Source organism: Nannobrachium achirus, assembly GCF_963921795.1.
Source record: "Nannobrachium achirus genome assembly, chromosome: 8".
Classification (NCBI taxonomy): domain Eukaryota; kingdom Metazoa; phylum Chordata; class Actinopteri; order Myctophiformes; family Myctophidae; genus Nannobrachium; species Nannobrachium achirus.
The window spans coordinates 7,355,779-7,380,602 of NC_137817.1; the positions used below are offsets into that span (position 1 = coordinate 7,355,779).

Consider the following 24,824-nt stretch of genomic DNA (forward strand, 5'->3'; position numbering starts at 1 on the left):
TTTGTATATGTGTCATAATTGCCATGAGCGACTTCAAAGCTTAAAGGAGTAGTTCACCCCCAAAATGACTTTTTTTCTATTGATTAGTCACGCCATGGAGACTAGAGTTCAATAACATTTTTAGTTTTTTTGTCGCATTCCTAAGACAAAAATGTGATAACAATAAATTTACCCCCATTCGTTCCGGATGGGGACCCGTTTCGAAACGGGTCCCCATCCGGAATCAATGGGGAATCAAATTGTTGTCTTAGGAATGTGATAAAAACCAAAAAATATTATTGAACTCTACTCTCCATGGCATGAGTAATCAATAGAAAAAAAGTCATTTTGGGGGTGAACTACTCCTTTAAAAGCCAAACAGAAATGTAATTGTCAACGACACACTACACAATAAATTGTTAATCGCAATTATTTGAGTGACAATTAATGGCCATGTAAAATGTCATAATGGTGACAGCCCTACTCACTCCATCAGTCCAGCCTGCTCTCTCTCCAGGGGTTGGATCCTCTCCAGGACATGTGAGTACTGGACGTTGGCTTTGACCCAGGCGGCCAGGGGAGCGGCGGCCGCGCTGGCACGCTTCGCATTCTGAACACAAACACATCACAACAGTCACAACACCAACGTCAATTCAGTGCAAAGCGTTGCGAGTTTGAAGATCTGCTAGTTAACGGGGAAAAGGGGAAAAAAAGAAAAGAGCGGCCTGCTGTGTCCTGCGGGTAGTCTGGGATCACTTCACTTTTCGGGCTTGTAACCGGTCTGGAGCGGAAACCACAATACGTCATGTTGTAGTACTCAAAGGACTACAATTTCGCCGGAACTATCCACCGGAAACAGTTTTAACCCAAAATAATTCCCCTGCACGCAAGGACATACTTTTAGGACCTACCTAATAAACTCCTTGATGCGGAGTAGCTTTTGAAAAATTAGTTTGGTACATGCATCTTTTAGTCCAACTCGTAGCGACTGGAAAGACTACACCATTGGCTACTCAAGCATTTTAATAGGGATTGGGGAAACAAACAGGGGGAACCAAATCAAAGCGACGCCGCTTCTTCTAGTAGTTTCCGCGGTGGGCGGAAACCAAACGGCCTGTTGTGAACGAACACCAGGCTTTCCCCCAGAAAGCCTGGTAGGCGAGGTTACCTGCGGGAAAACCGCAGATCTACAAGCCCACAGCGTATTGCATTTCGATGGGTCGTAAACTTGTAGATCTGCTACTTCTGGCGCAGCACACCGGTGCGTGTAAAATGACGCTTGCAACTGTGCGACGCAGCAACTGTAAACTTTTGGGTACTGTAAAACTATATGGCGGCCTGAAAAGGTGGGGAACCAGTGGTCTGGCTGACCTTGGGGTCGAAGGAGGCCTTGTTCCTGGTCAGAAGCTCCTCCACACTCTGCCTGATCTCGTGGGTGATGTTTCTGGCCTCGAACGTCGTGATGTCCTCCCTCACTCCTCGTTTGGCCAGGAAGCTGCCACACAATGACAAGAGACCACCTTTAATTTTACAATACATAGCATTCATAATTATGACATACATACATTTGGTACACACCAAAAGAGGAAGTTGCCATCTTATATCGTCACTGCCGGGCAGAAACCTCGTATCTCCAAGTTTCAAATGTGTAAATTGTTTCGCAAAGTAAAGCCCTGCTTCATCATACAAGGTCGGCTGTTTTCACTAGTTTAAGTAATTTTTAAAAATGATGAATACAAAACAAACGGTTTTGGACACCCGACAACGACGATATAGTCTCGTGTAGCCAGACGACTATTCCACAATCTCCGAATGCTATCCACAAGTTTCCAACATCCCATCGTGCATTGCGCAGAAGGTGTGCGGCACTTCTGTCGTCGCAGCCAAGTGTGATCTACAAGGGTTAGGGTTAGGGTTAGGGTTCAACATAATAAAAACTGCATTCATGGTCTGGAGAGGGAACTTTTTACAGGTAAAAGGGCAGTGGCTCAAGCCCCCTTTGATGTCTATGCGTGCACGTGCCTGACATACAGGAATGTTTCCACCCGACAGTGACACAATGATTTAAAGTGAATCTCTCAGCTACACCAACACTGTTTATTGGCCGATGCACGTTTGTACTTTGTGGGTAAAGCGATTTATAAAAGATTGCGATTTCCATGTGGCCAGAGGAGACAGATCCTCACAACACCATACCAGTCCACATGCCCACAAGCATGACAGTTTGTCAATGTAAAAAAAAAAAAAAAAAAGACATTGACTGAATATCACCACATGGTTTCTTTCTGAATGCTGTATTGATTATCCAGCCCATAAACTGTTATCGTTTCACATACCCCGCAGTGACAGCCTGGATGTCCTTCTCGTGGATTAAAGCAAAAATAAAATCTCCCAACTGAAAAAATGTTGTCAGGCATAATCTGCGGTTTGTGAAACGACATGAGAGGACATACCGGTACTAGCATTTAATAAAAGCGACACTATAAGTCACTTTTTTATGTATAAAATATCATTTTTGTAAAATCTGTATGGTAGACTATGTCAATACAATATAACTTATATGTTAATTGTAAATGTCAGGTCGCAGTTACTATCAAAAGGGCTAGGGTTAGAATAAATAAAGGAAAAAGAAAGAAAGAAAGAAAGAAAACCTCCAACGGCTGTCTCTCCGTCTGTCACGTCACGTCACACTTTTGCCCCTATCTTATCTCCGCCACCGTTGCCCCTATCCATGCCAAACTTTGCACACACACTCCTTGGCTGCCAAACCACAACCTCCGCCCCTGAATTCTCACATGCCCCTCTTCTAGCGCCACCATGAGGCATATTTTTGCAAAACACATTTTTGGACACTGCTCCTACAGATTTTGACCAAAAATCACGCAAAGCAGTACACAGTATCTCTAAAGTCATGTCATCGACATGGATCTGTCCCATTTCCCATATTCCCTCCTGATTGGCTACTATCGCCTCCTAAAGTTTGTGTATGCGACATGACGGTCGCTTATCTCCCGATTAGGGAGTCTTACTGGTACAATATAACTTACACAATTGGGGGTGGTTGTATTTGGTCTCCCTGCTCTTCTATTGAGACATTTAGATGGTGTCAAATGTTATGTCTCTCACCTAGTCACAGGATGTGATTCAGAGCCTGTATGCCGTCCATGCACGCATCATCGCTTCCGTCCCCATAGCCGGGAGGAACAGTCCTGTCAGCTGTTTAAAATCCCATGCCCCGGAGGGACTGTGCTAAGATAAGATAAGACCCTTTATCGAGGGAAATGCTGTCACCAAAGGCAGCACAGCAGCTTTTTTTTATACCCTGAAGGCATTCAACAAAATAGACACAATACTGACACGCATGACCTCTATAAAGAATTGTGGCTAACCCCCTCTCAGAGCTTGCAGGCCTGAGGAATCTCAGTGACACTTTAAAGCTGGCCAGGTGGAAGCATTATGGAGACCAGGATTACGCATGTTATTTGAGAGGGTATCTATCCCAGGAGACACAGGGAGAACATGCAAACTCCACACAGAAAGGCCCTATCGCCAACCCCACCTAGGGTGTGGGCGCTGATGACGCGAAGGAGAGAACACGCCCTCAGCGTCCAAAGCGTACCCCAGCGGGAATCGAACCCAGGACCTTCTAGCTGTGAGGCGACAGGACTACCGAGCCACCACCAGAGCGTGATGTCAGAGCGGTAAACCCATAGACCGTAAAAAAGTGTACACGGACAGAAGTCCGGAGACATGATGTGCCGTTTCTCATACCAGTAAGACGCCTAAGGGCGAAAAGCGACCTCGCCCTGAGGTCGCGCCATGTCTTGGCCATCTGGCCAGTGATGTATATCGGACCAGTTACCCATATTTGGAGACCCCTGGTAGGCACGCAGATTGGTGGTAGAAGCGGTTTGGTTCCAAATGTGGCATCAGCGATCTCCATATATGGGCATAAAAGGGATTTGGTTCCCCTGACATCACAGTGATCTCAGAAATGATAGAAACTTTTTTCTCCTTTTGTATACTAACCAGTTGTATCCTATAGTGTCCATATCCTGAGAACTTTAGCCAAAAATAGCAGATCTACAAGCTCACACCGCCTCACGCTCGAGGCGTTGTGAGCTTGTAGATCGATATTTTCAGCAAAGAGTTTTGGTGTAGAGGGGAAAAAGAGCAGACTAAGTACAGAGTGATAGGTCATGTTTATTAACTATTGACAGTTCGAGTGGTTAAATATCTGAAAACACAAATTGACATGAATCCAAAACACACTGATGATTGTGCTGTCAAACGATGAAACTATATAGAATCTATGAACAGGTTGTGGGGGTCCCTGCTTCATCTCCCTCTCAACTAAGGGGTCCCTGGCCTGAAAACATTGAAGACCCCTGGTTTAAGGAAACATGTCATTGTCATGGTGAAACAACCTCCTTTCCTCCCTGTGGTCTTTGTGTCATCACTCTGTCATTGTGTCTCCTTCCACCACCAGCATCCCTCCTCTCTCTGTCAGCTCCTCATGTTCAATCTAACCTTGGAGGAGGAAGTTTAATCTCTCCCTCAAGATCAGACCTGGGCATTGTGCGGCCCGGGGGCCGTATGGGGGCCCTTTGGTTCACTCTGACCGGACCTTGTAGGGTTAATGGCAAATTACAAAATAAACACATTTTTTAATTTGACCTCACGCATGGACTAAAGCTGCATTTCTTTTATTTTGAAGTTTTATTCATGTACATATGGACGCAATGCGTACATCAGCAGCACATGTGCGTGATCATTGGATGTTGTCTCAATAACAAGCAGGTGGTCAAACTGGTCACACATCAAGACGACCTACCTTACCTTACCCATCAAAAATGGTTAAAGTGGCTAAAAAAAGAAAGGTCGATGCCCAATGCCGGGTTTAAAAGGAGGTAAAGCCGTGTGTTTAGTTTGCGAGGAGCACATCTTGCAGAGAGCACTGCCTTCTGGCCTGGCCCTCCACAATATTTTCTGTTGTTCATGTGGCCCCATGGAAAGAATAATTGCCCACCCCTGCTCAAGATGCTTCTCTCAACCTTAAATTATCACTGCTTCTTTCTTGACATCCTGTTTTCTTTTTAAACATGCACTCTCTCATGCTCTTGTCCTTGATAAAGGTCTGTCTGTCAATCCCTGGGGTTCGGTTCGCTTGAGGTTTGCGTTGCATTTTATACTGTACCCATTTTCAAATGTTTTTTATTTTATTTGTGACACTTGCTTTGGCAATGTAAACGTCTGTTTTCTCATGCCAATAAAGTTAAATTAAATTGCATTTCACTCAAGGAGACTGTCAGGTGGTTGTGTTTCTGAGCGCGTGTGTGTGTGTGTGTGTGTGCATGAAGTGTGGGAAGTGTGTGTGAGTGATTCCTGTATCTTCAAAAGTCTGCGCCCAACGTGGGGCTCGAACCCACGACCCTGAGATTAAGAGTCTCATGCTCTACCGACTGAGCTAGCCGGGCCCGTTAGATACATGATACATCTCCCATATCATCTGACCCTTTGTCAGCTTCACACTGAGTATGAATAGTTTGCATTGACACCAACACCCCCAACCCCTACACCCTACCACACCCTCTCTCACCTCTTCATGCTGACCCAGGAGGTGTCAAAGATGCCCATGAGTCTCAGCACTCCCTCCAGGATGTCTCGGATGACGTCGGGGGGCATGCGCAGCGAGCGGATCTCTGACAGTGCTTCAGGCTTGATGTTCCCCACCGCGCGCTTGGCCTCGTCCACCAGAGGCTGGGGGGGAGAGAGAGAGAGAGAGAGAGAGAGAGAGAGAGAGAGAGAGAGAGAGAGAGAGAGAGAGAGAGTGACTATATGTTTAGAGGAGAGCAGGTATGTGTGTGAGCGCGTGTCTAGGCTGCGCAACAGTGGCCTTCTTAATCTGTTCCTGTTTTTATAGTTTTAAAATCCGGCCACACACCGTTGTACTAATGAAACATAACTCTGGCCACCCACCGGTGTACTAATGAAACATAACTCTGGCCACCCACCGGTGTACTACTGAAACATAACTCTGGCCACCCACCGGTGTACTAATGAAACATAACTCCGGCCACCCACCGTTGTACTAATGAAACATAACTCTGGCCACCCACCGGTGTACTAATGAAACATAACTCCGGCCACACACCGTTGTACTAATGAAACATAACTCTGGCCACCCACCGGTGTACTAATGAAACATAACTCTGGCCACCCACCGGTGTACTAATGAAACATAACTCTGGCCACGCACCGTTGTACTAAAGAAACATAACTCCGGCCACGCACCGTTGTACTAATGAAACATAACTCCGGCCACGCACCGTTGTACTAAAGAAACATAACTCCGGCCACACACCATTGTACTAAAGAAACATAACTCCGGCCATACACCATTGTACTAAAGAAACATAACTCCGGCCACACACCATTGTACTAAAGAAACATAACTCCGGCCACGCACCGTTGTACTAATGAAACATAACTCCGGCCACGCACCGTAGTACTAATGAAACATAACTCCGGCCACGCACCGTAGTACTAATGAAACATAACTCCGGCCACGCACCGTAGTACTAATGAAACATAACTCCGGCCACGCACCGTAGTACTAATGAAACATAACTCCGGCCACACACCGTTGTACTAATGAAACATAACTCCGGCCACGCACCGTTGTACTAAAGAAACATAACTCCGGCCACACACCGTTGTACTAATGAAACATAACTCCGGCCACGCACCGTTGTACTAAAGAAACATAACTCCGGCCACCCACCGGTGTACTAATGAAACATAACTCCGGCCACACACCGTTGTACTAATGAAACATAACTCCGGCCACGCACCGTAGTACTAATGAAACATAACTCCGGCCACGCACCGTTGTACTAATGAAACATAACTCCGGCCACGCACCGTTGTACTAATGAAACATAACTCCGGCCACCCACCGTTGTACTAATGAAACATAACTCCCGCCACACACCGTAGTACTAATGAAACATAACTCCGGCCACGCACCGTTGTACTAATGAAACATAACTCCGGCCACGCACCGTTGTACTAATGAAACATAACTCCGGCCACGCACCGTTGTACTAATGAAACATAACTCCGGCCACGCACCGTTGTACTAATGAAACATAACTCCGGCCACGCACCGTTGTACTAATGAAACATAACTCCCGCCACACACCGTAGTACTAATGAAACATAACTCCGGCCACGCACCGTTGTACTAATGAAACATAACTCCCGCCACACACCGTAGTACTAATGAAACATAACTCCGGCCACGCACCGTTGTACTAATGAAACATAACTCCGGCCACGCACCGTTGTACTAATGAAACATAACTCCGGTCACGCACCGTTGTACTAATGAAACATAACTCTGGCCACGCACCGTTGTACTAATGAAACATAACTCCGGCCACGCACCGTTGTACTAATGAAACATAACTCCGGCCACACACCGTTGTACTAATGAAACATAACTCCGGCCACACACCGTAGTACTAATGAAACATAACTCCGGCCACACACCGTAGTACTAATGAAACATAACTCCGGCAACACACCGTTGTACTAATGAAACATAACTCCGGCCACGCACCGTTGTACTAATGAAACATAACTCCGGCCACACACCGTTGTACTAAAGAAACATAACTCCGGCAACACACCGTTGTACTAATGAAACATAACTCCGGCCACGCACCGTTGTACTAATGAAACATAACTCCGGCCACGCACCGTTGTACTAATGAAACATAACTCCGGCCACCCACCGGTGTACTAATGAAACATAACTCCGGCCACCCACCGTTGTACTAATGAAACATAACTCCGGCCACGCACCGTTGTACTAATGAAACATAACTCCGGCCACGCACCGTTGTACTAATGAAACATAACTCCGGCCACCCACCGTTGTACTAATGAAACATAACTCCGGCCATGCACCGTTGTACTAAAGAAACATAACTCCGGCCACACACCGTTGTACTAATGAAACATAACTCCGGCTACGCACCGTTGTACTAAAGAAACATAACTCCGGCCATGCACCGTTGTACTAATGAAACATAACTCTGGCTACGCACCGTTGTACTAAAGAAACATAACTCCGGCTACGCACCGTTGTACTAAAGAAACATAACTCCGGCCACACACCATTGTACTAAAGAAACATAACTCCGGCCACACACCATTGTACTAAAGAAACATAACTCCGGCCACACACCATTGTACTAAAGAAACATAACTCCGGCCATGCACCGTTGTACTAATGAAACATAACTCTGGCTACGCACCGTTGTACTAAAGAAACATAACTCCGGCCACACACCATTGTACTAAAGAAACATAACTCCGGCCACACACCATTGTACTAAAGAAACATAACTCCGGCCACACACCATTGTACTTAAGAAACATAACTCCGGCCACGCACCGTTGTACTAATGAAACATAACTCCGGCCACGCACCGTAGTACTAATGAAACATAACTCCGGCCACGCACCGTAGTACTAATGAAACATAACTCCGGCCACGCACCGTAGTACTAATGAAACATAACTCCGGCCACGCACCGTAGTACTAATGAAACATAACTCCGGCCACACACCGTTGTACTAATGAAACATAACTCCGGCCACGCACCGTTGTACTAAAGAAACATAACTCCGGCCACACACCGTTGTACTAATGAAACATAACTCCGGCCACGCACCGTTGTACTAAAGAAACATAACTCCGGCCACCCACCGGTGTACTAATGAAACATAACTCCGGCCACACACCGTTGTACTAATGAAACATAACTCCGGCCACGCACCGTAGTACTAATGAAACATAACTCCGGCCACGCACCGTTGTACTAATGAAACATAACTCCGGCCACGCACCGTTGTACTAATGAAACATAACTCCGGCCACCCACCGTTGTACTAATGAAACATAACTCCCGCCACACACCGTAGTACTAATGAAACATAACTCCGGCCACGCACCGTTGTACTAATGAAACATAACTCCGGCCACGCACCGTTGTACTAATGAAACATAACTCCGGCCACGCACCGTTGTACTAATGAAACATAACTCCCGCCACACACCGTAGTACTAATGAAACATAACTCCGGCCACGCACCGTTGTACTAATGAAACATAACTCCCGCCACACACCGTAGTACTAATGAAACATAACTCCGGCCACGCACCGTTGTACTAATGAAACATAACTCCGGCCACGCACCGTTGTACTAATGAAACATAACTCCGGTCACGCACCGTTGTACTAATGAAACATAACTCTGGCCACACACCGTTGTACTAATGAAACATAACTCCGGCCACGCACCGTTGTACTAATGAAACATAACTCCGGCCACACACCGTTGTACTAATGAAACATAACTCCGGCCACACACCATTGTACTAATGAAACATAACTCCGGCCACACACCGTAGTACTAATGAAACATAACTCCGGCCACACACCGTAGTACTAATGAAACATAACTCCGGCCACACACCGTTGTACTAATGAAACATAACTCCGGCCACGCACCGTTGTACTAATGAAACATAACTCCGGCCACACACCGTTGTACTAAAGAAACATAACTCCGGCAACACACCGTTGTACTAATGAAACATAACTCCGGCCACGCACCGTTGTACTAATGAAACATAACTCCGGCCACGCACCGTTGTACTAATGAAACATAACTCCGGCCACCCACCGTTGTACTAATGAAACATAACTCCGGCCACGCACCGTTGTACTAATGAAACATAACTCCGGCCACGCACCGTTGTACTAATGAAACATAACTCCGGCCACCCACCGTTGTACTAATGAAACATAACTCCGGCCACGCACCGTTGTACTAAAGAAACATAACTCCGGCCACACACCGTTGTACTAATGAAACATAACTCCGGCTACGCACCGTTGTACTAAAGAAACATAACTCCGGCCATGCACCGTTGTACTAATGAAACATAACTCTGGCTACGCACCGTTGTACTAAAGAAACATAACTCCGGCTACGCACCGTTGTACTAATGAAACATAACTCTGGCCACACACCGTTGTACTAATGAAACATAACTCCGGCCACCCACCGTTGTACTAATGAAACATAACTCCGGCCACGCACCGTTGTACTAAAGAAACATAACTCCGGCCACACACCGTTGTACTAATGAAACATAACTCCGGCTACGCACCGTTGTACTAAAGAAACATAACTCCGGCCATGCACCGTTGTACTAATGAAACATAACTCTGGCTACGCACCGTTGTACTAAAGAAACATAACTCCAGCCACGCACCGTTGTACTAAAGAAACATAACTCCGGCCACGCACGTTTGTACTAATGAAACATAACTCCGGCCACGCACCGTTGTACTAAAGAAACATAACTCCGGCCACGCACCGTTGTACTAAAGAAACATAACTCCGGCCACGCACCGTTGTACTAATGAAACATAACTCTGGCCACCCACCGGTGTACTAATGAAACATAACTCCGGCCACGCACCGTTGTACTAATGAAACATAACTCCAGCCACGCACCGTTGTACTAATGAAACATAACTCTGGCCACACACCGTTGTACTAATGAAACATAACTCTGGCCACCCACCGGTGTACTAATGAAACATAACTCCGGCCACACACCGGTGTACTAATGAAACATAACTTCGGCCACGCACCGTTGTACTAATGAAACATAACTCTGGCCACCCACCGGTGTACTAATGAAACATAACTCCGGCCACGCACCGTTGTACTAATGAAACATAACTCCAGCCACGCACCGTTGTACTAATGAAACATAACTCTGGCCACACACCGTTGTACTAATGAAACATAACTCCAGCCACGCACCGTTGTACTAATGAAACATAACTCCGGCCACCCACCGTTGTACTAATGAAACATAACTCTGGCCACCCACCGTTGTACTAATGAAACATAACTCTGGCCACGCACCGTTGTACTAATGAAACATAACTCCGGCCACACACCGTTGTACTAATGAAACATAACTCTGGCCACGCACCGTTGTACTAATGAAACATAACTCCGGCCACGCACCGTTGTACTAAAGAAACATAACTCCGGCCACCCACCGGTGTACTAATGAAACATAACTCCGGCCACGCACCGTTGTACTAATGAAACATAACTCCGGCCACGCACCGTTGTACTAATGAAACATAACTCCGGCCACCCACCGTTGTACTAATGAAACATAACTCCGGCCACGCACCGTTGTACTAATGAAACATAACTCCGGCCACCCACCGTTGTACTAATGAAACATAACTCCGGCCACCCACCGTTGTACTAATGAAACATAGCGCGCCACTTGGCCACAGGGACAGACAGACAGACAGACAGACAGACAGACAAAGCGAAACATTGGCAGGCGGCTCCACCACTCCAAAAATGGGAAACAATCTAGGTGAGTAAGTGTGTGTGTGTGTGTGTGTGTGTGTGTGTGTGTGTGTGTGTGTGTGTGTGTGTGTGTGTGTGTGTGTGTGGCACTCAACGGATTATTCACGCCATGGAGACTTGAGTTTTTTTGTATTTGTCGCATTTCAAAATTGTGATTATGGTAAATTTACCCCCACTGATTCTGGATGGTCCCCATCCGGAATCAATGGGAGTACATTTATTGTAATCAAATTATTGTCTTAGGAATGCGACAACAAAACAGAAAAAGATTGTATTGAACTCAAGACTCCACATTTTTTGTCATTTTGGGGGTGAAGTGGTGAACTACTCCTTTAAGTGGTTAAGGCAAATGAGGTAAACCTTTGATGGATTGCAGTGGAGGAAGCTATTACTTGTCTGTGTTGTACCAACTTTGATTGTAATGCTTCAACGGAAAATCCAATAAACACAGTAAAACAAATAAAAGAAGGATAAGGACCGTATAAGTGTGTGAGCTGCACATTTGCTGTGAACCACAGTAATAATGAACAGGGGCGTCACACGGGGGGGAAAGTGGGACTGAGTTACTAGGGCCCAAGGTGGAGCGGCCTTCATTATTCTATATTTTAGCTATTGAAAAATAGCAGATAGACAAGCTCACAGCGCGGCACCGAGTGCCACGCTGCGAGCTTGTAGATCTGCTATTTTTGAAAAGTCGTGAAAATGTGTGCAAATCTTTGAATATATGTATTTTTTAAGTGAACATTTGTAACTCAAATTTTTGCTTCTGGGGGGTCCCTGGAACTAAATATTTTGAGATGGGTCTGCTGCAGCCGCACTGTGAGCTTGTATATCTGCTGTTTTTTCAATAATTAAAGAGGTGGTGCCATAGTTTTGTACTTTTTCTGTTTTGCATCTGTCTAGGAGGTTGAAAGTGCTTCATTAGACCCCCTGGTGTGGTTTTTAGGAGCAATTATGTATTCTCTTGGTATTTGTTTGTTTTCTCTTGGAGGCTGCCACCTTGTGGTCAAAAGTATCAGTTAAAAAAACACATACTAAGTATGTCACAGTATCAACTCCTCCCCTAATTACCATTCACCCAACACTGTGGGGTGTGGCTAACTTCAGCTGGGTCACCACCCACCATGACATCCATGCATACTTAATGAACTGGGGGTGTGGCCACATAAAAACCCAATTTTAACTCTTTCTGTATACTTTTTTGGAAAAAATCTTCCTCCTAGTATAATCATAATACCTGATAATCATGTTTTAGAGGGGGGGGGGGGGAATCATGGCACCACCTCTTTAAAGCACAAAATAACGCAGTGAATCCTTGTACCCAGGGCCCAGAATTTGGTGCGACACCCCTGACCGTATAAGTGTGTGAGCAGCACATCTGCTGTGCACAACAACAGTAATAAGGACTATAACAGTAATAAGGACTATAACAGTAATAAGGACAACAACAGTAATAAGGACTATAACAGTAATAAGGACCATAACAGTAATAAGGACTATAACAGTAATAAGGACCATAACAGTAATAAGGACTATAACAGTAATAAGGACAACAACAGTAATAAGGACCATAACAGTAATAAGGACTATAACAGTAATAAGGACTATAACAGTAATAAGGACTATAACAGTAAGGACTATAACAGTAATAAGGACCATAACAGTAATAAGGACTATAACAGTAATAAGGACCATAACAGTAATAAGGACTATAACAGTAATAAGGACAACAACAGTAATAAGGACCATAACAGTGAAACAGTGTTTCTGCTTGCCTGCACTTCCTTCAGCTCCTCATCGATCTTGGCCTTCCTCTCGCCGATCTTGGACACCTCCTGCGCCATCTTCCCCTTGATCTTCTCCATCTCCGTCTTCTGGTCACTGGCGTTCTGCGGAACGCACCGTGGTTTTTGTTAGTTTATTGATTTGTTTGTTTAGCTTCAGACGCCCTTTTCTCTCCTATTCAGGCACGTGCACACATAGACATCAATGGGGGCTTGAGCCCCTGCCCTTTTACCTGTCTGTAATTAAGTGCCCTCTCCAGACCATGAATGCAGTTTTTACTATGGTGAAAGAAATGCAAATGCCCTCTTTCCATGCCATACCTGAAGGCAGCGTTCAAGAGAATTGCCTTGTCCAAACTCTGCTGAACTTGAATGCAGCATCTTATGTTGAAAGAATTGCCCTCACTGTGTAGAAGTCAAGCATCGAAAATAGCCGACCTCCAAGCTCACAATGCGTCGCATTGCGGCGACACTGTTTAGAATCAGTGTTGTCAGCATGCGGACGGACGGTGGATGGACATTCCGTAAATTAATAGTTAGATGGGAAGCTGTCCTGTACAATTCTGAGAATTTCACTTAGGCCCTTTAATGCTCCAAGCCCTCGTAATATAGCAACCAGGGCAGGAATTTCATGAAGGCCATGGACGCCATTGACTCTCAGTTTGGCCTTCTGCCGCGTGATTCAAAACAGCGGCGCAGTTCGGCTAGTGGAGACGCCCCTATACTCTATAGAGACGCCCCTCTTAACAACACACACGCATATACAAAAAAAACTGTTAAAGCCTGCACTTGACACTTTTGTGCTGTGCTCAAAATAAACTTGACACTGTACTGTGAAAGGCCTCTCATTTTATTTATCTTCTGTGCTGGGTGTTTTTTTAATGGGTTGGCATGGTACAAAAGAGAAATTAGAATTAGTGAAAACGGCTCACAACACACTTTGAAAAGATAAAAATATACTGTCTTGTTTTGTTCACTACTAGAATGAACTGTTTATTTACAACAGCCAAAAATGTAATACATTTGTAAAACATGGGCTGTAGGAAACAATTAAGGAAACCATAAAATGTGAATTAACGTTCATACTCAGCATTTCCTTAAAGCTTATTCGAATTCGCCTTTACTTTAACATTAAACCCGAACTACTGTCATACTCAAGATAACTTATAACGTTGTTAAAGTAAAGCGATACGCGCCTGACAGAGATGACAGCGTCCCCACCCGGGTTCCGCCACGGGCTTAGGCCAATCAGAAGCAAGCGGAACGAGAGGGGGCGTCTCCACTGGCCGAACTGCGCCGCTGTTTTGAATCACGCCCTTCTGCCCCTCCAAAAAAAATTGCATTCCCTGAGGCCAGCTGACTGTACCACTTTCTCCTTCTTGTCAATATGTATAGTAGACATCTGCGTTTCTTTCTTGTCATGTAGTTTCAGTTGAGATTCTGAAATCTTAACTCCCAGAGTCCCCATCTTTAAACCATGGGGACTCGGGCTGAGCAAGGATCAGATTGTAAATACTATCATTTATGTATTTCACTGCAGATTAGATTAGATCATCCATAACACTGTTGGCATTAGCCTTTGTGCCCTCAAACAATGGACAACACCAAGGGCCAAGTGACCTTGCCCCTAAAATGATGAAATTCCCGGCCTGACTAGCAACTTAATTATTTCAGAAAAACTGTTAGGATTTAGAAGACGTGTCCTCGGGTCTAAATGGGTTAAAATGACAATAACAACAGGAACAGCTTTGGACTCCAGGTTTCCGCCCGACGGGGACGACTTGTGGGAGAATGTCTACATGTGTCTGAAGCTCATACATTATGTACATCTGTCCTCGTTTAGCTGGAGGATCCTGAAGTAGCTTCTGTTATCCTGTTGTCGGGTGGACACCTCATATGTCCATAACCGTTCCTTTCTTTAAATAATCCGTACCTTTTCAAATTAAAATAGTCAAAGTAGCCGATACAAGCTCGGGCTATTCGCGCTACTTTTGAGAAACACTCTTGTATGATGAAGTACTGTAGGACATTCATTTAAGAAAGAAAAATTAACAATTACAAAACATTGATATAATATTTACGGAGATACAAGGTTTCTGTCCGACCGCAACGCTATCCTCGTCTGACTCCTGCGTTACCTGGGAGACTTTGTGCCGCTTAACTTTTTCAGACAGACTTTCTATTAGATTTTAAACACGTCAGGAATAAGAATTAATCAATCAAAGCAAAGCCACACTTTGTCAAACGTGGCGGGAGAGAGAGAGGCGCAGTGGGCCTGTACAAATGTAAATGATTCTCTCATTTCATGCGTCGGTCCGCCTCCCGGGTCCCTTGTGAGCGATGATTATATTGTATGGTTTAAAGAATAGACAGACAGACAGACAGACTGCATTTGACACAGTCGAACCATCTCTCTCTCTCTCTCTCTCTCTCTCTCTCTCTCTCTCTCTCTCTCTCTCTCTCATAGTGATGGAAAGTAACTATGATTTATCACTCGTTTTCCACCGCGGATTTACTCAAAGCGGACAGCAGCAGGAGTCATGTCTAGGGATGGGTAATTGGGTATCATTCACCTTTTAATCGATACGATACCTTTTTCGATACCTGGGAATCGATACGATACCTTTTTCGATACTTTTTATTCATTATTATCATTATAATTATTATTTGCCTTTTTCTATGGGCTATTTTATAGACGTTGGATCATTATCATAATAATAAACATTATAGGCTATTCTCGGCTATTTTCACAGTAACGAGTGTAGCCTACTAAAGCAGTCATTAAACTTTCAGCAGCCCAACTGTTACAGATGTGACCGGCAAGGGGTGCATTCAAAAGTATCGAAACAAGGTATCGTTCGTTTTTACGTGAACCGATACTCGATAGTATCGACGTCAGTGAATCGATACCATTAAAAGTATCGCCGAGGATACCCAACCCTAGTCATGTCCCCCTCCGCGTCATTTCGAGACGCCGGAGGACCCGGTGAGATGTGCCGGGCAGCATAGAATGTCTGCGTTAGGTTAGACTGACCTGGTGAAATGCTAACCTGGTGAAATGCTAACCTGGTGAAATGCTAACCTGGTGAAATGCTAACCTGCCGACGCTGGTGACCCTCCCGTATAGTCCAAGTAACGACAGGTAGAAATAGCGAAGTTTCACCAGTTGGAATACAGGACTTTTACTTGTGACAGAGTATTTATACATGTGGTATAGCTACTTATACTTAAGTAAAACATATGATTACTTCCTCCACCTCGCTTTCTCTGGTTTTCCCCAGTGGTGTAAAGTAACTAAGTACATTTACTTAAGTGCTGTACTTAAGTACATTTTTTAGGTATTTGCTTGAGTATTTTCAGTTTTCAGTATTTTTACTTCTACTCCACTACATCTTGGATCCAAATATTGTACTTTTAAGCTGGTTGCACACTGCTGCGTTTTTCGTTGCGAAATGCGTTTTTCAGGGCAAGGAGAGAGAGAGAGAGAGAGATAGAGCAAGGGACTGAGTGGTGCGTGAAACGGGCGGCAGTGTGCAAACGTGACTGACATAACGTGAGGTTGATCTTTTATTTGCGCGCTCCGAAATTCACTCCGATATTCGGCCCGAAAAACGCAGCAGTGTGCAACCAGCTTTACTCCACTACAATTATTTGAAAACTTGAGTTACTAGTTACTTTGCAGATATAAATGATTATATTATAAATCATACATTAATGCACTTTAGCCTATACCGTGGCTATTTGAAAACAGCCGATCTACAAGCTCACAACGCGTCGCATCGCGACGCGCTGTGAGCTTGTAGATCGGCTATTTTCAAACATATTGTACTTTTATACATTTACTTTGTACATTTTGAATTCCGGACTTGTACTTGTAACGGAGTATTTCTACATTGCAGTATAGATATTTTTACTCAAGTAAAAAAATTGGAGTACTTTTTCCACCACTGGTTTTCCCCACCTCAAACCACCCTCCAGCTCCCCATCTCTCCATTCCCTCTCTCCTCCCTTCAACCGTTCCTCCCGTACCCCCCTACACACACACACACACACACACACGCGCTCCTCCTCATTTGGACCGAGAAATATCACACTGGGTTAGGGTTAGGGTTAGGGTTAGAGAGAGAGAGAGAGAGAGAGAGAGAGAGAGAGAGAGAGAGAGAGAGCGAGAGAGATGCGTGAGGTTTTAACTAACGGCAAAAGTTGAGCTCCCGTCTTTGTACACAATGCAGGTAATGAGGAGGGAGGACGAACAAACTGCCAGCGAGATGAAAGAGAATGCGGTCACAACAGAGAGGAGAGGAGAGGAGAGGAGAGGAGAGGAGAGGAGAGGAGAGGAGAGGAGGAAGCGAGTGTCATCTAAGCAAAAATGGCAAACGATCTAGAGCAGGGCTACTCAACTTAGGAAGGCTCAGGGGCCACTCAGCAAAATACCAAAAGTCCAAAGGGCCGCAACCTAAAAATGACGGTCCTATTTTGGATGTTTACAATGATTTTGTAACAGGCTTCATGACAAGCTTAATAATTAAGGAAACACACAGAAAACAGCCACATTTCCATCTATATAAGCCAGGCCAAACCTCATTGAACCAAAAGATTATGGATGGAATGAAGAAATTATCGAATTTGATCAAATTAGGCTTTATTCACAAAATCTGAAGTGAACATGAACAGATCTGGTTCAATCTTTTTGTAACCTCCCCTGTGTCTGGGTATGCAAAGCTAGTGAACTTTGGCAATGTAAAGGTATGTTTTCTCATGCCAATAACGATCCTTTTCATTAATAGGACGGATTTAAAATAAATAGACGTTTATACTTATTATTCAATCACTCAAACCCCAGCATCCCTATTCTTGGGGGACATTCACCAAAAATAGCCGATCTACAAGCTCACCACAAGATTCATTGGAGCTTGTAGATCGGCTATTTTTGGTCAATCTCCTTCAATGAGCAGTTAGTTGTGTTTAAATTACAAAGCTCAAAGCATCAAACTGTTTTACAAGTACAGTACAACTGGCTGAGTTGAACTTTGCTTGAGTTATTGCCAGACCCAGGGGGTCGGCCTACATAAGGCTTTGTCTGTCGGTCGGTCTGTCGGTCCCTCTTTTCCTCCTCTGCCTGTCCCTCTTTTCCTCATGTGCCTGTCTGCTCATCTGCCCCTCCCTTCCCTTGCTGGGCTGATTGCCTTGAGTGCCGTCACCTGTACAGGACCAGCTGAGTTGAGTTGGCTGACGAGCTGCTGACACTATAAATTCCTCAGCCCATCTCCAAGCTCACAAACATTTCCAGCTGCTCAGCCTATACAATCCTGTGTGTTCATGTGTTAGTTCAGTGCCATACTAGTGAAAACAGCCGATCTACAAGCTCACTACGCTTTGTTGCTGAGACTATAAAATCCTGTGTGTTAATGTGTTAGTTCAGTGCCATACTAGTTTTCATTGCGGGTCTGGCACGTCCAGGTGACCTGGTCTAGTTTTTCCATAAAACAACAACTCTTAACCAAAAATAGCCGATCTACAAGCTCACAATGCATCTTGTGGTGAGCTTGTAGATCGGCTATTTTTGGTGAATGTCCCCCAAGAATAGGGATGCTGGGGTTTGAGTGATTGAATAAGTATAAACGTCTATTTATTTTAAATCCGTCCTATTAATGAAAACTTCCCCATTTGGGGTACAAGCATATAGTTCCCTGGCTGCTGTTGGAATGTGTGCAATGACGGTCGCGAGCGTTCATATCGCACGACCGTCATGCGTCTCCACTCCAGTGAGCCCGACTGTGGTTGTCTGCTGCAAAATCTCCGCAGATTTGTCTGTCTGACCGTCTCGTTGTACAATAGTTTGTAGCATCTCCGCAGTGCTGTGTTAAGGCTGTGTTCTGTGCGTTGACTACATTCGCTTCCTGACTACGGAGTCCACCGAGGCTCAAACTTCACCGCATTTTGCGTTGCGCGTTAACTTTGACAGGCTTAGAAAAATCATATTTTTATTGGTATGGTCATGACGGCATGCGGCCCGCGGGCCGCGGGTTGAGTAGCGCTGATCTAGAGCAATGGTTCTCAATCTTTTTTGGCTACAGTACCACCCTTATACCGATTTCAGAAGCCAAGCACCCCCTTCACTATTCCGTTACAAATAAAAGTACAGAATTCAAAGTGTGCTTGAGCAAAAGTAGGAAAGTATTGGCATCAAAATGTACTTAAAGTACCAAAAGTAAAAGTACTAAATGTTTGAAAATAGCCGATCTACAAGCTCACAACGCGTCGCGATGTGACACGTTGTGAGCTTGTAGATCGGCTATTTTCAAACAGCCTAGGTATGAAATAGGGCTAAAGTGGTTTATGTGTGTTTTATAATATTATAATTTGTATCTGCAAAGTAACTAGAGACTAAAGTTTTCAAATACATGTAGTGGAGTAAAAGTACAACATTTGGATTCGAGATGTAGTGGAGTAGAAGTAAAAGTGCTGGAAATTGGAAATACTCAAGTAAAGTACAAATAACTTAAGTACATTACTTAATTAAATGTACTTAGTTACTTTACACCACTGCCCCTGACTACAGCAAAATTGACATCAAAAGCCCAGTTTCAATGCCAATATGAGATGAGATGAATAAGACAGCATAATGGCACATCTTCCTATTCAATAACAGTTACTACTAGTCAAGTAATGGATGTCATTTGGTTTAGAAATGTACAGATGAGCAGGTTCACACACATGCTGTCTGTGTGGTATCATTAACCATTACAGTAAAATACATAATGCCATTTTCTAGTGTTTCCTCACGTACCCCTGCAGTACCCCTGTGTACCCCTAGGGGTACACAGGGGTGGCTTACATAAACTAGTGATGTTTCGTTCATGAGTGATTCATTCATAAGAATGAATCACAAGAATGGATCATGAATGATTCGTCCATTTCCTTGAACTGTTATGTTCATGCTTTCGTTCATGATAACAAGTTACGTCACACAGTGCAGGTCTGTTTACATCCGCCAGCGAAATAAACTTAAATTGATTTTACAGTAGCTCTTAACAGGCGTAACTTTGTCAGAATCCATGCTTTTGTTTGGATATTGTTTATTACATGCGCAACCAAAGGGTCGGGAGAAGTAGAACAGTTTTTTTTTTTCGCCAGCGGGGAATACGCCACACTGCGAAAAAACAATAACATCCAGTGAAATTCTGTGTGGGTCATGACCGAAAGTATAAGGGACGAAATGGGTTTCCTCAGACGGGTGGCTGGTATCTCCCTTAGAGATAGGATGCCCCCCCGAGTGCCTTCCTAGGAAGGTCCTCGATGCACGTCCCACTGGGAGGAGACCCCGTGGCAGACCAAAGACCAGGTGTAAGGATATGATATATCTCCAACGCGAAGCTAAGCTTCAGCTGAGTCTGAAATCAGGCTAATCTTACAATGCCAACAGGAGCGAGTCTGTCTGGACTGTGTGATTCCTGTGTCACTAATTAAAAGACTACGCCCAACGTGGGGCTCGAACCCACGACCCTGAGATTAAGAGTCTCATGCTCTACCGACTGAGCTAGCCGGGCCTGTGAGACCCATGGGCATGATACAACCCTAATATCTTAATCAAATGATACACTTCCCATTTCATCTGACCTTTGACTTCTTTACACTGAGGTGTGAAGATTTTGCGTTGATAGCCAGCCAAAATAGTGGAAATAGTAGATCTACAAGCTCAAGATACATCACAATGCGGCACGTTTTGAGCTTGTATGTAAAATTGAAATTCGTCATTGTCATTTGAATTTCTCATCATAATGTTTGGATTGGAGTGGAATTGATGATGATCTTGTAAAGCTTGTGTATTACATATACTGAATAGCATGTAATCATAACGCATCTTAGCCTTGTCTGTTGTATTGGTCAAGTCACGCCAGCCTTCATTAACATCGGAATGAGTCTCGGACTCTCGGTACATATTGATGGTCTTTAACATAGTAGGATGGGTGTGAAGATGCGTGTGAAGTCATTAACATAACGTGCATCCCATCAAACAATCACTAAATGCCTGGATCCGAGGCTAAACAATCACCAATACAACACTGCTTGTAACGAACGAAGGATGGACAGTACAGTATAAATGTGGTTGTTGTTGAACATAGATAGGATAGGCTTGAACAGTTAGTTTTTCCAAGTAAACTGAACTCGTTTGTCGCAAGTTTCATCAGCATGTTTATGCTATGTTCAGACGTAAGACAGTGTTGCATGTCAAAAAAAAGTTTCTATCCGCGACACATTGTGCATTTGTACTGTAGGTCTGCCACCAGTAAAAAACTCTCACAGCCAATCGATGACTATTATTTCACGAACCCCGCCTTTTGTCCCGCCTACGAACAGTTAGCCCGTTAATTGCTGGTTGTTTTCAAGGCTTGCAAAAGAGCGTTTTAGTGATTTATTAGATTACAAAAATATGATATTTCACCCGTCGAATACTAGACTAATTGAATACCTTTAGGGTCGAATCGTCGAATACTAAAAATCCCTATTCGTGAATGCCATAGTGCAGTAACGGACTAGCCTGATTTCAGACTCTGCGCTGGAGCTTGAGTCTGACATTGTCCCATTGACAAGAGATTTCAAAGGGGAGGGGATTTAAAATTTGAAATTCCCAATCACAAGAGATCTGGTGGGAGGGGTTGTGTTTGACTTGTGTACACAAAACATTCCCCCCTCCCCCTCCCCTCTATGACAGGCACCAAACAGGTAATTGTCTTTGATGTTTCATTGATTATAGAGAATCACTAACGCGCTATTGACACTTGTATGGCTCAATCAATGACTGCAGTTCAGAACCCTTTTGAAGTTCAAAGGGAGCAATTAAGAACTCTGGTGAGCCACCCCTCCCTCCGCTGTTTCTGTTGATTTTCAAAAGTTAGACCCACCCCTCCTCGGTCTTGCATTGATTTCATTGGTTGGTGCGCCAGATTGGCCAGGACACCGACAGAAAGACACGCGTCATATGCTAATTCCAGACCAAGAGAAGCAGTCCACTCAGAGAGTGGGCGGGTCTATTGGCTGGAGCCAGGCAAGTAACGGACACACGCACACACCTGCATTGATGTGGTGATCTCCTGGAGGGCAGAGTCTGCCTCCTGCTGTTTGGTCTTGAGAAGTGCGCTCTGCTCTGCGGCCCGCCTCTTCAGCTCGTCCACCAATGACTTGGCCTCGTTCAGCTTGGACACGCCCGCCTGAGGACACGGAGAGCCAATCACATTTAGCCTCTGATGCTGCAATTTTGCAGTGAAGTTAGGGATGTTTTCATTGTGGATTATATCACATATGTGTAACAACCTTTTTTAATGATTGTTCTAGGTAGAATGAGTCCAGATTCATATTTCATAGCCAGATATTGTTTTGCATTTCTAACAATGCTGGCGTCTGTGTGTGTGTGTGTGTGTGTGTGTGTGTGTGTGTGTGTGTGTGTGTGTGTGTGTGTGTGTGTGTGTGTGTGTGTGTGTGTGTTCGGTAACATGTCCTTAGGTCGAACTCCCTTTGGTCCGACCACCTAAACCTAACCTTAACCCTAACCTCAGTAAAACTATGCCTAAACCTAACCCTAAACCTAACCCTAACCCTAACCTCAGTCGACCCAACGGGAGTTCGACCTATGGGGCAGTACCCATGTGTTCCTGTTTGTTCATAGCATAGATTTACCCAATTCTGTGTGTGCAACTGTGCATGCATGCGTGCGTGTTTGCTGACCTGTGTGTGGCCGCATCTATGCCTGCTGACATAGTGTGAGGTTGTGTGTGTGTGTGTGTGCGTGCATGCCTGCGTGCGTGCACGTGTGTGTGCATGTCTTGAGTGCCGTGCGTGAGTGCACGTATGCTGTAGTGCAGGGTTCCCCAATTAGTTTTCCCCCAAGGGCCGAATTATGTCTAGGGTACCAAGCCGAGGGCCACAACATTGCGTGGGGCGACGGCGGCGTTCCTGCTACTCCAGCGACAGTTCAGATATTGTCGTTGTTGGGTGAAAATCTTGTATGTCCAAAATTTTTAATGATTTTTAAAATGATTTAAACTAGTGAAAACAGCCGATCTACAAGCACACAATGCCTCGCGGTGCGAGCCGTTGTGTGCCTGTATATCTGCTGTTTTCACTACTTTTGTGCGACGACCGTATGATTTGCGAAAGAATGTAAACATTTGGAGATACGAGATTTCCACCCCACAACGACGATATACTAGTGTTGTTGCTGCTCTTACCTACCACCATTATTACTGGGGTTGGTGTGGGCCAGACAGTAGCCCTGTAGTGTGAGCGTGTGTGCGTGCAGGTCACATGTAGGACAGCAGCTGTACCTGCAGATGCTGCTGTCTGGTGGTGAGCTGGCTCTGCTTGCTGCTGTATATGGAGGTGTAGACGTGCAGGAAGGCCATGTACTGGCTGGGGGTGGCGCCGTGCTCCCTGCACGACTCATGGACCTGCAGGAACAGATGGCACAGCTCCCCCTGGCTGGGACCTGTGGGAACGCAGGGGTCAGGGTTAGGGCGTGCAGGGGTGTTGCACCAAATTCTGGGCCCTGGGTACAAGGATTCGCTCGCATTTTGTGCTTCAACGATTGAAAAATAGCAGATCTACGAGCTCACATAGATCTGCTAGCATTAGCTACAGTACGTAGCTACGTTACGTGGCTGCGAGATCTCCGAAGAGGGGCATCAATAACAGAAATCCACCAAACCAGGTAGGAACAATCATGATGAAAGACACATTAAGGGGGACATATGTTTTAGCCTGGAATTGTCCTTTAAGGAAATGATGGTGGAATGGTGTGTGTGATAAGGCAAACTGGGCAAATGTACTGCCCGGGTCTCCTACCGTACTGTCCAACGAATACAGAGTAGCCTCCTTTTGTTATGGTGAAATGAATAAAGAATTTTTAGCAATACAATGGTTATATGTCACAGTTATTGTCCACGACATTGCAAGTGGCGCGAAGGCCAGCGGACCTTGGTCCTGCTCTTCGCGCCCGAGCGCAGCAGTCGCGAGTGCCCGCAAAGAGCGGGCCAGGGGCACGCGGCCGGCGGAGCGCCGCGCGAGTTACGAAGCCGTGGTGAATGCAATCGGTATATTTATGCCCAGGCCGTAAGGCCTGGGCATAAATATGCGCACGATATGCATAAATCATATTGTGCGCAAACTTTTATGCGCAAACTTTTATGTGCATAAAAGTTTATGCGCATAAATATGCGCATAAACAAGCGCACGATAAACGCATGAATGGGATGAAGGTGAGCTCACATTTCATCATAACAAAAGGTTATTAACGGGACGGCAGAAGGAGATCAGTATGGTAGGAGACCCGGGCAGTACATTTGCCTTATCAGCGTTTGCCTTATTGGCGTTTGCCACAACGGGACGTGCCCGTGTGCGTGTGCTTGTGTGTGAATGAGAGTCAATCCTCCTACCTGAGATCTTCTTCTTGCCGCCCTGCTCTCCATCTCTCTTGTCTACCTCGACCTCCTGCTTGGCCAGCAGGAGCTCAGGTATCTGCACACACACACACACACGCACACGCACACGCACACACACACACACACACACACACAC

The 24,824-nt window shown here is 45.0% G+C and overlaps 1 protein-coding gene across 1 annotated transcript in view; it reads right to left on the bottom strand.

The window, feature by feature from the left end:
• The window catches only part of dync2h1 (dynein cytoplasmic 2 heavy chain 1), a 557,731-nt gene that overhangs the window by 305,945 nt on the left and 226,962 nt on the right, over positions 1-24,824 (bottom strand). Inside the window, 7 exon segments of the mRNA XM_080731168.1 lie at positions 468-589; positions 1,351-1,474; positions 5,579-5,739; positions 13,242-13,355; positions 22,325-22,462; positions 23,576-23,736; positions 24,683-24,764. Coding sequence (XP_080587294.1) covers positions 468-589; positions 1,351-1,474; positions 5,579-5,739; positions 13,242-13,355; positions 22,325-22,462; positions 23,576-23,736; positions 24,683-24,764 — 902 coding nt within the window.